This window comes from Aspergillus bombycis (genome assembly GCF_001792695.1).
Source record: "Aspergillus bombycis strain NRRL26010 chromosome Unknown contig00088, whole genome shotgun sequence".
In the NCBI taxonomy this organism is placed as follows: Eukaryota; Fungi; Ascomycota; class Eurotiomycetes; order Eurotiales; family Aspergillaceae; genus Aspergillus; species Aspergillus bombycis.
The window spans coordinates 1-13,330 of NW_019170090.1; the positions used below are offsets into that span (position 1 = coordinate 1).

General features: G+C 50.7%; 5 protein-coding genes across 5 annotated transcripts; 3 read left to right on the forward strand and 2 right to left on the reverse strand.

Annotated features, from left to right (window-relative positions):
- Positions 1–1,366: 1,366 nt before the first annotated feature.
- ABOM_008302 (uncharacterized protein) lies at positions 1,367–3,889 on the forward strand (the record flags this gene model as incomplete). Its single annotated transcript, XM_022535431.1, has 1 exon — positions 1,367–3,889. The coding sequence occupies one exon, from the start codon at positions 1,367–1,369 to the stop codon at positions 3,887–3,889; it is 2,523 nt and encodes an 840-aa protein (XP_022386226.1).
- Positions 3,890–4,248: 359 nt separating this feature from the next.
- ABOM_008303 (Voldacs domain-containing protein) lies at positions 4,249–5,253 on the reverse strand (the record flags this gene model as incomplete). Its single annotated transcript, XM_022535432.1, has 3 exons — positions 4,249–4,687; positions 4,744–4,863; positions 4,967–5,253. The coding sequence occupies 3 exons, from the start codon at positions 5,251–5,253 to the stop codon at positions 4,249–4,251; spliced, it is 846 nt and encodes a 281-aa protein (XP_022386227.1).
- A 662-nt stretch (positions 5,254–5,915) lies between these two features.
- Positions 5,916–6,518, reverse strand: ABOM_008304 (uncharacterized protein; the record flags this gene model as incomplete). Its single annotated transcript, XM_022535433.1, has 2 exons — positions 5,916–6,439; positions 6,503–6,518. 2 exons carry the CDS (start codon positions 6,516–6,518, stop codon positions 5,916–5,918), a joined length of 540 nt encoding a protein of 179 aa, XP_022386222.1.
- Positions 6,519–8,840: 2,322 nt separating this feature from the next.
- On the forward strand, positions 8,841–10,766 carry ABOM_008305 (serine/threonine-protein phosphatase 2B catalytic subunit; the record flags this gene model as incomplete). Its single annotated transcript, XM_022535434.1, has 5 exons — positions 8,841–8,958; positions 9,028–9,359; positions 9,425–9,682; positions 9,739–10,646; positions 10,703–10,766. 5 exons carry the CDS (start codon positions 8,841–8,843, stop codon positions 10,764–10,766), a joined length of 1,680 nt encoding a protein of 559 aa, XP_022386223.1.
- Positions 10,767–11,310: 544 nt separating this feature from the next.
- On the forward strand, positions 11,311–13,268 carry ABOM_008306 (uncharacterized protein; the record flags this gene model as incomplete). Its single annotated transcript, XM_022535435.1, has 3 exons — positions 11,311–11,656; positions 11,712–11,847; positions 11,906–13,268. The coding sequence occupies 3 exons, from the start codon at positions 11,311–11,313 to the stop codon at positions 13,266–13,268; spliced, it is 1,845 nt and encodes a 614-aa protein (XP_022386224.1).
- Positions 13,269–13,330: the final 62 nt, after the last annotated feature.

A 13,330-nucleotide genomic window follows, 5' to 3' on the forward strand; every position in this document is an offset into this window, starting at 1 on the left:
GGAGAGAGAGAGAGAGAGAGAGAGAGAGAGAGAGAGAGAGAGGAGACCGAAGTGGGTCCCAATGATGCTATTCCACTCGTCCCTGAATCCAATTCCCGTGATTCCTGGACTGCCTGAGGCCGCCGAGGAAAACAAATGCCCCTCCTACATGCTCCATTCGAAGATCATTCCAGCACCCATACGCGCATTGTCACCCTACATTGCATCTCGCCCACGGCCAATGATCTGTCCTCGATGAGCTCAAGTTTACCCGCCAACCGAATGACAAGTGGCAGTTGGACGCTAATTCATGTACATCAGACCATGCAGTTATCAATAATGCAGTTGCGAGGATCCTAACCACCATCGCTAAACTGACCATTACGGCCCCTCATTCCCTGAGTCTGTCCCGTCTCTCGCATTTGAGTACGCCAAAGGTGTAACTCGCTCTCTCTTTGCATATGACCTTCCATGACCATTGGTCTGCAGGTAAGATATCATGGCCAAACAGTGCCAGCAGGTCCTCGATTTGGACAGTACGATCCCAATAGCCCTACAATGAGGGACTTCGCACGGAAATTATGTATCGTGCAAGGACAAGACCGTTTGCTTGGATGCACGCTTCGGACTCCCTGGAATATTCGGTTGGTATGCATGCCTGCGGTTACTAAGCAATTAACGGTGTATAGACACGTCGTGCCCTATCTTGTGCGCACGAATGCCTTATTTTTGTATTCTGAACAACGAACTTTTCTAGCAGCACAACGGAAATATGATCCTTGATTGTGAACTACCTGTCCTCATGGTGCGCAAATTGCACGATCGACTTTCTTGCGTAGTAGAACGGTGGCAATGCGTCTCCAAGGATGACTCCTTGTTGGATGATCCTAAGCATAAAAACGCCCCATTCCCACGGCGTGGACATACAGGTGTCAGCGAAACCTTTTAATCGTTTGAATACGCCACTGTATATTATAACCGTACCCCCTGGATTGATGATTGACTTTGCCATCATAGACCCGAGGACAAGGAGTCTGGGGATTCGAGTATCGCAGCATTCCTCGCGTAATCAATTGTAATGCGACCACATTCCAAAGCTTCGAACGGGTTTTCCATAACAGACGCCTTCCCCCTTCCCCAGACGCCTACCCTTTTTTTCTGTGATGCATCTGTGTTTGTATTTTGCCTCCTGCGTTGCTATCGTGGATTGTGTTTGTGTGCACCGACAGGAGGTTTCCTAGCCGCCCGGACGTTCTCCACGAACACTTCCAGGCAGCAGCACGCTGCCTTTGGAGTCATAAAGCAGACAAAGGATCGAACTCTGTATGAATGGGCTCCTGCGTTGGTCATCAACAAAGTCTGTCGGCCACCGTAAGAGGAATCAACAATGTTGGAATTGTCGTCCGTTGTCGCGATAGCAGTAGTCTGTGCGGCTATCTGCATCGTGGGGGGAGTAAGTGGCACTCTGGCATGGCTTAGGGTACGCCAGAAACGGCGCCGGTTCACTGGGAAGAAGCAGTTCCTTGGGATGCAGACCTTCCCGGCAGACACATTGACCAACCTGTCTCGAGAGGAAGGCTCCATGCTGCGGCAGTACGGGCAACTTCCATACGTGCGACCAAACGAGTGGGGGGTGCTGGAATCACACGAAAGCTTAGTTCATTCACAGGACGACTCGGATACCCTATCTCAGCGGACGGAGAAGGGCCGTTCATTGTGCCGTTCCCTGTCGGGCTGCCATCGACAATCGAGACTGCTGAGGCCACACCGGATAAACTCTTTGACACCTTTGACCGAGAGTATTGATGGGCTACCTGTTTCTCGGAGGCCGTCCTCGCCAAGGGATGACGTCTCGATCTCTGCAGTTGATGGGGTTCTTGAATTGCCAACAGAAACTTCACCCAGACATACGCCAGACAGGGAACAGCAGAATTGTGACGCTGATCTAAGTATACGACCCATTTCAGGACCAGGACCATCAATATACCAGAGAGAGCACTTGACTGGCCTCTTCCCTGTCTTGGAGGATAGATACCAATCATTTGACCTGTCTTGCTCGCGGTCACGAACGGCAAGCATTATCGCTCAAAGGCCGGGTGCTGCTCCAGACCAACCAGTGCCACCGCCGCCGTGTGCTTACCCGCCGAACCGGTTTCGGCTCTCCAAGAATGACTCTTTGCGGTTTTCGTCGCTGAGTCTTGAGACCGCTGATAGCTCTATCATGAATGAGAGCAGAAGGACTTCAGCGGGCATGGAGAGTGTATTTACTTCACCAGCTTTGCCCCCCTGTCCCACATTCGCCCCTTACAGTGCCAATGACGTTGGAAGGAGTGCTGCATTCTACTCAAGACTCCCAGCTCCATTTGTCTTCCCAGCGGGCTCAATTCCAGTGGAGGCGCAAAGACTCGAGCCGGATCGTACGTCTCCCCGCCGAAGTTTAACAGCACGCAGCCCACTTCACTCCATGGAACGAATTAGCGCGCCCCCACGGAGAAGTGAGTCCCTCAATGTACGCCCGCCTAGAAGAGAATCTCTTCCGCACACGGAGCAGGAGCGCATCCAATCGTTGAACATGGCGGGTTGCAACCCAGCCCTACTGCCACATTTCAGTCAACTACAACGACACTCTGTGTATGGAAGCCAGCGGCGGGAAAATGACCCATTTTATGGAGGTATCTCTGCTGGCTTCAATCGCTCAAATACTCCTGGGTGGACAAGTGTTTCACCTATCCCAGAGTCGCACTTGCCCTCTTCCAATGGTTATCTCAAACCCCCGTTAGCCTCCGCTATGAGAAGCGGCAGCCGTCCCCGAAAAGGCCATCGACGACAGAACTGTGTCCGGATATCGATCCAGACACCTATTGCCTTTGGAGGGGCTACGTTTGCTCCAATGGTGGAGGAGCCGGAAGAGCTAGACGAGTTTGACATGCACGCATCACACGTGTCCGATCTATCGGCTTCCAATATTTCGTCCCTGCGCTCAAGTGTTTCCGGTTTCTCGATGAGCCGGACCGGTTCTGACCAACAAGGAGACGTAACACGCATCACAGAGATCTCCGACAGCCGCCCACCCTCGTACCGAAACTCATCCTACTTGGCATCGTCTAAGAAGCGGAAGCATAGTCGAGATGATTCGATCGATAGTGTACTGAGTACGCTGAACACTAGCATGGACAAAACCCTTCCCGAGATTATCACTACACTGCCCCCTAGTTTCGGAGATAGCTTGATCGATACCCCTTCACCTGACAAGCCTATTCCAGTTTGGATGGCTCCTAAGTACAGCGGCTCGCCAACGGCGTACGAAAATGCCCCGAGTCCAGGCAGTCCTCGCCGGTCCGCCGTCAAAGGACCACGCAGCCAGCCAGCCAGACCACGCCGCAATAGCGTCAGATCACATCTACTAGAAAATGGTGCCAACGCTACAAGCCCACCGATCCGCCCTCGCAGTCAGAGCCTGAAGCATGGATCAAACCGCAAGTCAACTGACTCTGTGCAGCGCGCCAAAAGCATCACCACAAGCTCACCGCGGCCCTACAGCCAACATATGAATGATCAGGAAAAGCCGACCATGGACAGTTCGTTCCCTACACAACAGCAAAATTACACGCAGCCGCCAGAGCGTCCCTCTTCCCGCAGTTCCAGCAGGGCTGGGAACCGCATCGTCCCCATATGGGAGGATCACGATCGCACCCCGAGCCGTCGTCCCACCAAAAAGTCTACAATATCCATCATCTCTGAAGAGTCCGGGCCTGCCGAACTGCACGGTGAGTCGTCACCGCGGAAGCCAGAACGTCTGAAGAGTGCACGACCGGAATTCTCGACACCCGTTAAGAGGGCGGTGGGATTGGGCATTGGCGCTGCGACGCCAGGCAGTCTCTATGATGGGGACGGGTTTTTGAAAGAATAATTGTATGGCGGGCTCAGGTAGCTGCTACTACGTGTTGTATTCTATGCTGTCCAGCTGTTCAGGCAGGATGGGTGCTTTGTTTCTTTGGTCTTTGATGTGCGGGCGAACGATTGATATCCACTGTATTGTTAGATAGGCATAGTTAGCAGAACCAAATACCAATAATATAGTATGTAATTATATTTTACGCTTTTCCAGGACATCCCAGTCGATTTGCCCGGCCTTAGGCTGATAAAGAAGAAAGCGGATGTAATCCCCTCACCCGCCCATCCAAAGAGCACTGATCCTCAATCCCAAATCTGAACTAAACCAGTCATTGATTACGCCACATCTATACATACCCCCCGAAACTCTCTCATTTAATCCGTTCTCCTCCACTTTGTCTCCTCATCCTCCTGCATCTCCTCATCCCCATCCCCATCCTGCCCCTCACGAGCCCTCACAGTCCCCGCCCCAGGACCAAGAGACAAAGTCGGCTCCTCCCCACCCCCAATCCAATTCCCTTCCTCATCAAAGAACTCATGCATATTGTCTGCCGTAATCCACCCCGAACTCCCATCCATCGGCGGCGGCAACCCCCCATCCCCACTGCCCATCTCCACAAGCCCGGACGACAACAGCCCCGAACCACGACCTTCCTCATCCTCATCGTCGCTCATGGGATCCGGGTGCAGATTCGAACACGCCGAGACGGCATTATACAGCGCCTGCGTGGGCGTCTCGTCCGGCTTGTTATCCTCCTCGGATTGCTGCTGCTCCTGGGACTCCGGGGGCGGGACAACGGTCAAGGTGATACATCTTCGAAGTCATCTTCTTGGGCACCGGGTTGTTCAGGGAGCGCGATTTGCATGTACAAGCCTTGCACCTCTGAGTCGGTATCTGGGAGCGTGAGGCGCTGGACTGCGTGCAGGGAGATGCTGGGGTAGGGAATTGAGAGGCCTTTTTGGTGGGTTGGGTTGAAGAGGAGGAATTTGCTAAGTTTCCCCATATCCCATTAGTATCATAAATTGCAGGCAGTTTGTAGTTTCAGGGTAGAGAGAGAGAGAGAGAGAGAGAGAGAGAGAGAGAGAGTCTTACTCGGATGTCACCCAGACGTCTAGGCCATCGATGACGATCTCTTTGCCTTCGGCATCAGAGCCGTTTTGGGCCTCTGTTCCATTTGCGGTGGTTGTCGCGTCTGCGCTGCGGAGGGAGTTTAGGACTGGGTTGGCTTGCAGCTCGTGTTCTAGGATGGATAGCTTGCAGTGCTTGCTGTGGTAGTGGAGGACTGCGGGGCCGGAGTGGAAGGAGGATGGGGTACGCGACTGGTGGTCGGCGAGGAGGACGAAGGAGGAGGTTTCTGGTGGTGTTCGGAGAGGTTCCATCTTGGCTTTTTGGGTTGTTTGGAGAGGGTTGTTGAAGGGTGGGTTGCGGGTTGTTTGGTGGAGGGAGGTTTAGTTGGCGGTGGCTTAATATTTCTGCCGGGAGCTTTGGCGGAGGTGAGCTTTGCGGCGGAGGGGCTGCCGTTGCTAGGTGGGGGAGTTCGCCTTTACGTGGACATAATTGTTTATAAGTAAAAAAATGCCACAGAGAATTAGCTTATAGGAAAATTGAAGGATGCATTTTATAGCAATAAATAGTAGAATACATTTTGTTCATTGCCTGTGAACATAACGACCCGCAGGCGATACGTAGTAGACATCTTGAAGATAAGATCAAGACTGGGCCCGATTGTAAAGAACATTACATTTCCCCACATAAGATCATGGTTCTAACCCTATAGTATGCTCCCTGCATACGAGCCGACTCTACGCGATAGTGCGGTATAGCGAGCTTCGTCTGTGTTGAGGTTGCAAAATTCTGACATGACAAAGCTCTGCAATCTGCATAAGGGGTGCAGCTAAACCTGCAAAGTCTACCGCAAGCTCGATTGGAGTGGTCCAATCGGTGACTTTTCCCGATGGTTCACACCACAGCAGAGGAAGCTAAATGACGCTGCCACGTCAAGGGTGGCGATCGTACCTGACACTCAATTGATCGAGATCACTCATTTTACGTTCAGCCCACCGAACACTCTGTCCAGCTCCTCACCCTCGTCGCGCGGCTTCATCGATGGTAACTTCGACGCATCTGGATCCGTAGATAAGCTGTCCAGCAGGCTGTGCTCTGGTTGCCCTGGGGGTCTTGAGCTCGCCATAGATCTACTCGGCTGTAGAAGCTTCTCTTCCCGGTCCAACCACCCGGGCGCAACCCGTCTCTTCTCCGCGAGATCGCGCTGTACAATGGATCCCTCCCAGTTTTGTATGGCCTGCTCCGCATCCGTGCGGTTCTTGTTGAGAAGTTCTTCAAGAGATTTGCACGAGGCTAGGATTTCTTCGGGGGATGCCGCGTGCTCACCGCTCGCGGAGACGACATAGCGGGGTTTAGTCTCGGGATTGCTGGGGTCGACTGTTACGGATGCCGGAAGTGTGGAAGGAAGTGATTTGTAGGTGTAGGGAAGGGTGACTGAGGAAGGGAGGTTGATGAAAGGAGAAACAGTCAAGGGGACTTGTGCCAGGAGTGGATGTGGGCCTGGACAAATGGACAGATAGATGGTCAGTATAGGCTGCGAGAAGGGAATCAGAGTGGACTTACGGTAGGATTCATACATAATTGGCAGGTAAGAGAAATTAATTCGGTAGAATTATTCGAAGGAAGATAGTAGATGGCGATCTGAGGGTGAAAACGGGGTTGTTGTTGTTGCTGTTGTTCAAGATAATCAGAGGTTTATACTCCGGATTCATTGAGGGGAAAACCCCCGTGACGCCATCGGTACCTTTTAGTACGGCAAATACGGAATACCGTATTAATGAATTACCTATCATAATTTATGCCATCCGTGGATCTCCAGATTTTAGATTGACTTCAATGTGATTTGGCTGATCTCGATCCCCACCCTCAATTTCCCACCAGGGTTAGTTTAGTTTGGTATCTTGCCCCGGTTGCCTTGTGTTGCTTCCCTACTGTTGGCGCTAAAAAATGTTGTATTGATCTGGTGATACTTTTATTTGAAGCTCTGGTTTCGAACCTGAAAGATGTAACTACTAATGCTAAACGGGTAAGTACCTGAGTAAGGCTGGAGCTGGAGCCTAGCTATTATTGTATTCATGTATTGTTACGATTCCTAATTTAACCTAACCACGACCACGTTTCAGTTCCGGCAATCACCAATAACTCTATCACAGAATGGCTCAAGGTTTTGACGCCAATTAGCATCAAAGCAACGACACGCAGGTGGAATGACATAAGGATGGATGGCTGGTGGGAAGATGTCGTTTATACAACAGACCCCTCCTGATCGCCGACGACCGACGTGGCCGCGCATATATGAAGATTCAGCCTACGCCAATCTAGACACTGTCTTCAAATGATCTCTTAATGGCGATATGAAGCTGGCCAGATGACGACAAACTTAATTCAAGCGAGCAGGGTATAAAGAAAGCAACACAGCCCTGTGTGGTTGAACTACTCTCTTGTGATGCTTACAGAGCCATTCCTCTTCTACTGTGCTATTTGTTTCAAGGCATACTTTGTCCTTTTCAACAACGCAAACCAATCATAGATTATCTCTTTATCTGAATTGAAACGATGCTCTTTTCTACCTCCTCCAACAACGTTCGGGTCGAGAGATCCACCTTGGTCTGTAACACGCAAAGAACACGGCAGGTGATGAACAAGAAACCAGTCCGGACCTCAACCAATACATTGGAAATTCGGACGGCTCGATATATCTATATTGAAATTTCTATGACATAGCCGAGGGACCTTCCTACCAATGAAGGAAAAAAATTATTGTTTAAGCTGGTTCATGTGGGATGACCACAGCTTCGCGGATTCGGCAAGAAATGCTATGCTGGTTCATAGGGGTGAGGGATTTTGGCTTGAAGCCAATCTTGAGAAGAGAGATGGGTCAGAGAAAGACAAGGTATTTGTCTAGAGCATCGGATCCAAAGTATTGATGGTGTTCTAGTTTTCAATTGATGATGTTCAACGCTACCCAACTGTTCCACTTTGTTGTCATCAAAACCTCTCTTGTATAGAATGGACCCCCATTACTCTGTATGTGTGGCTGTGATCTACCGAAGTGAATCCAATGTGTCACCCGAATCATCGACAAGTAGACAGTAGACCAATAAGGTAGGCGTAGTAATATAGTAGTAATATAATTGTGGGATAGTTTCGGAGAATTATTGATGGACAACTAAACTTCTATAACCGTTACCTTTTTAGTTTATAGTAGAATTTCTAGTCCTCCAGGTATCTAGTAGATCTAGACTCTTCTGTGGTATACGCTAGTATTTCAAAATGTCTGATATGGATTATATTATGACCTAGAACTGGATGTCAATTTATGCGCTATCTATATTAAGTTTAGCATGTTATATCATTGGAGTTTCAAAGTGCATCTCTACTAGTACTAGTAACCCGACACCATCGGTTACCACTGCTCCGTACGTACTGACTGTACCTTTCACTACCTTTCAGCCCCTGCCCAGCATCTCAGAGTCCTTAGATTCGGCCTCGACTGCTTCCTTGTTTCTTGTTCTTAATTATTCTAACCCTGACCCACGTCTACTTTTTTAAACCCCCTTTACTCACTCCACTTAGCTAGGTGTCCTTTCATTGGTTTCTTTCTTTTTTAACCTGCTGGATTAAAGGAACCCTTCTTATTTGCAAAACTTTTTTTCTTCCCCTACTAAACGTGCCACACTCCCAACCTTAGGGTCAACCATATCTCAGCCTCAACTCGGGCGTTCGTCTCGCGTGTGAGATCCCGCCGCGCTCTAACCCCACCAAACATCGGTTCTCCGCGCTGTCAAGTTTCCCCCTCCCATCCCCCCTTTTCTTCGCTCCCCGGCCTATCTACTGGGGCCTTGGATTCTTGCGATTTTCAAGATCCTAGTTGTGAGCCTTCGAGTGAACTTGGTTCAAGATGGACCGCACAATAGCGCGAGCGGTGACGGAAAAGAAGCCAGTCCCGGAGATTGACTTCACATTACATACCATGGAAGATGGCAACCAGGTGTCCACCATGGAACGGGTTGTTAAAGGTAGGATAAGCAGCATCCCTTATTTTTATTTTCTATAATTTTAATCCTGACGATTTTGCGATCCTACAGAGGTACAAGCGCCGGCGTTACAGACGCCGACGGACGAACAGTTCTGGTCCCCTGAGGACCCCTCCAAGCCAAACCTCCAGTTTTTGAAACAGCACTTTTATCGTGAAGGTCGTCTTACCGAAGACCAGGCGCTATGGATTATACAAGCGGGTACGCAGTTGTTGAAGGCAGAGCCGAATTTGCTCGAGATGGATGCCCCCATCACAGTGTGTGGTGACGTTCACGGACAATATTACGATTTGATGAAGCTTTTCGAAGTGGGCGGCGACCCCTCTGAGACGAGATATTTATTCCTAGGCGACTATGTTGACAGAGGTTATTTTAGCATTGAAGTGAGTTCCCTCGGCTGTCTCGCCGTGGCTGAGTTGTCTAGCGCAAATGGTCTGACCTCGTGCAGTGTGTCCTCTACCTCTGGGCCCTGAAGATCTGGTACCCGAATACGCTCTGGCTACTGCGAGGAAACCACGAGTGCAGGCATTTGACAGATTACTTCACCTTCAAACTGGAGTGTAAGCACAAATACAGCGAGCGTATCTATGAAGCTTGCATTGAATCCTTTTGCTCCTTGCCGCTGGCGGCGGTCATGAACAAGCAGTTCCTGTGTATCCACGGTGGCCTAAGTCCCGAATTGCACACACTGGAGGATATCAAGTCGGTATGTGAAGCAAATTCTGTGATAGTAATAATGCTAGGTACTGACAATGCCCGTAGATTGATCGCTTCAGGGAGCCCCCAACCCATGGCTTGATGTGCGACATTCTTTGGGCTGATCCTCTGGAAGAGTTTGGACAGGAGAAGACTGGAGACTATTTCGTCCACAACAGTGTTCGAGGATGCTCCTACTTTTTCTCGTACCCTGCCGCCTGCGCTTTCCTGGAAAAGAACAACCTGCTCTCCATTATCCGTGCACACGAGGCTCAGGATGCCGGATACCGCATGTATCGGAAAACAAGAACCACCGGTTTCCCTAGCGTGATGACCATTTTCAGTGCACCCAACTATCTGGATGTGTACAACAACAAAGCTGCCGTCCTGAAGTACGAGAACAACGTGATGAATATCCGTCAATTCAACTGTACACCTCACCCATACTGGCTGCCAAACTTCATGGATGTGTTCACTTGGTCTCTTCCCTTCGTCGGTGAGAAGATTACCGATATGCTGATTGCTATCCTTAACACCTGCTCCAAGGAGGAGTTAGAAGATGATACCCCTACGACCGTTTCGCCTACGGGCCCGCCCTCGCCCCCTGTTCCTATGGATGTTGAATCCAGCGAATTCAAGCGACGTGCAATTAAGAACAAGATTCTTGCCATTGGTCGTCTTTCACGAGTCTTCCAAGTGTTGCGTGAGGAGTCCGAAAGGGTTACGGAGCTTAAGACAGCAACTGGTGGTCGCCTTCCCGCGGGTACTTTGATGCTTGGGGCGGAGGGAATCAAGCAGGCCATCACGAACTTTGAGGATGCCCGTAAGGTTGACCTGCAAAACGAGCGTCTTCCGCCGAGTAGTGAAGAGGTCTATAAGCGGAGTGAGGAGGAAAGGCAGGCTGCCTTGGAGCGTGCTCAACGTGAGGCAGATAACGACGCTGGATTGGCTACCGTGGCTCGGCGGATTAGCATGTAAGTTTGCTTGGTGAAAGAAAGGATTTGGAAGAGCGTACTCTAACCTCTCACAGGTCTGCGGGCTCGGGCAGAAGCCGGCGACAGCGAGATGCCGCTCGAGAGAGTCGAGAAGCATGAGCAAAGGATACTATCATTAAGCATTCCACTTTGATTTTGCGCCTGCTCAACCCGTCTTTCTCTGTGTGCAAATATTGATCCGTACCTGTATAAAGCGCCTCTGAGTCTGACGATATAACGAGGAGCCCTTCCTCTGGCGAATGGCCCAGCTACATAATCTTATGTCCTGTCTGTCACAAGGAGACAGATTGTTATTGCACTGAGTATTGGAACTGCGACAGAGACTATTGTTGTAGTTATCGAGGCGTCCGTGACGTCTTGGCTCCATGAGTTGATGAATCGATACACCATGACACACCCCTATCTTGTTTATTACTGTGTGGTATTTGGAGGTAGTCTTTTTCTTTTGGTCTAGTCACGAAAATCTTCCATATGGAGCATTATAGTGTAGCAAGGATTGTTTCGTTGTAATGCTAGGAATCGGTAGTCACGGGCCTCCGCGGCCGCCAAGACACAACACCAACTTCAATTATCCGCCCTTCCAAATCCATATATCACTGATACCCTCTACCTTTTCCGCTAGATACCCTCTCCCCACCCATCAATGCCTCTTAAACTGCGCGGCTCGCTCTCTAAGAGCTGGCCGCGTGCTGGGGACAAAACTGCAGCCTATTACTGCCCATCCTGCGCAACACGGAGACGGACCCTGTCCACGCGTCGGAACGGCATCGTTTCTTCCCGGCTAGAAGCTAACCATCTCTCTTTTCCCTCCTCTCGTCCTATCACTACATCGTCTGTGATCCACGCCCGACATGTGCCACCGCGGTTGAGAGAGCTGTATGAGGCCCTGAATAAGATCCAGGGTGTGGCTACGGAGCAGGTGAATGTCAGCCGGTTGCAGCTAGCTTTGCGCGGATTGGAGAGTGAAACACCCATAATCCGTGTTGCTGGTGGGTTTCTTCCTCACAACAGTACTCTGGGATATATTTGTTTACATTTCAATAGTTCTCGGTCTTAATGATGCGATTGCCGCGCGCAAGCTTGTTCGCTTGTTACTCGCCGATCCATTAAATACAAGAGAGAGTTGGGAGGATGCATTGGATGCCTACGATTCTGATTCTACACAGGGCTTGCTAATTCGGTATGCTTAGATTGCATCAAAAGGGGTATGAATAGGAGATTTTACTCACGCTCGGCAGATACGGCGAAGTATCAGAGTCCATTCCGAACAACCTTCTCCCTACTATATCTGTGCCCTCCCCCATCCTTAAGAAAGGCAATCTCGAAATCCTAGTGTCTACCTTGGGTGCTGAGACAGAGTTATCAGATGCGCATTTCACGGCAGATACATTCCTTGTCCCTACAGTGACGATCCCGACTTCACATTCCGGCCGCCATAATGCCGTACGATACCCAGTCCACAGAACGGTTGTTTGCGGCCGCGGGGTGGACGGATTGGTGGCGTACAATGGTTTGGTCTCTCGCGCAGACCTGAAGAAAGAGACAAGCTCAGTTTATGGGGCTATCGATTTGGCAGTTACCGCCCCACAGAAAAGTAATGACCGAATCGCGTTCGTGGACATCGACCGAGCGGACGAAGCCCTCGAGAAGTTCCGCGAATCCGTGCAGAATGCCTCTCTTTATGAGCGTGGTTGGAATGGAAGTGGCGTACAGACTGTTCAAGATTGGCTGTCGTCGTTGCGGGCGGAGGGGGCTCTCGACCCCTCCCTCAAGTCTCTAATCACATCCCTGATTGACGCCGCAGAGACTGGAGTTGCTGCCGATGAGAACAGGTTATTACAGGATCAAAAAGCAGTCACACTTTCAGACGAGGTCCGGGAGAACCTAGACCGTTCGGTGTCTGAATGGGCCGAGAGGGGACATACAGAACTGCGTGGCTCACTCGAGGAAGGGTTTGCGACGAAGAAATGGAAGGGCCTTGCCTGGTGGAAGCTCTTCTGGCATGTGGACGACGTAGGCATGATCACGTCAGAGATTCTGGAAAAGAACTATCTGCCGCGTGCAGAGAAAGAAGTGATCTGGACTGCGGGAAGATTCAACCAGGCCGGCCTTGGGATGCAGTTCAAGGCCGCCTCTCAACGAGCGGAACAACCTTCTGACGACAGCGATAAACCTGAATCCGATGAACTGTGGCCGACTCAGATAACCACGAGTCGCAACCGGCTACTAGACACGACGGTACCCTCCCTGCAGGCAATGGCGCAGAGGCTAGTTCTTTTCAGCATGTCAACCACTACCTTGACATCCGCTCTGTCGGCACTGACATATGTCTCCGTCCCGACAGCGTCGGTGTACGAGACCGGCACAATCGTCGCAGTTGGGTTAATCTACGCCCTACGACGGCAACAAAAGCAGTGGGAATCTGCCCGCACTTTCTTTGAAGACGAAGTCCGGGAGGAGGGCCGGGCAGCATTGATTAAGACGGAGGAGCACCTGCACACCGTCGTGCAAGAAGGTGGACCATGGAACGAGGACGTCGGCGAAACTGAGGCCAGGAAGACAATCGATCGGGCAAGAAAAGCCCTGGAGCAGGTGGACTAGTTTCATCGCATAGACCCGTGTAGATCATGCAATGTACCATACTTACCATCGCCTCATATTGC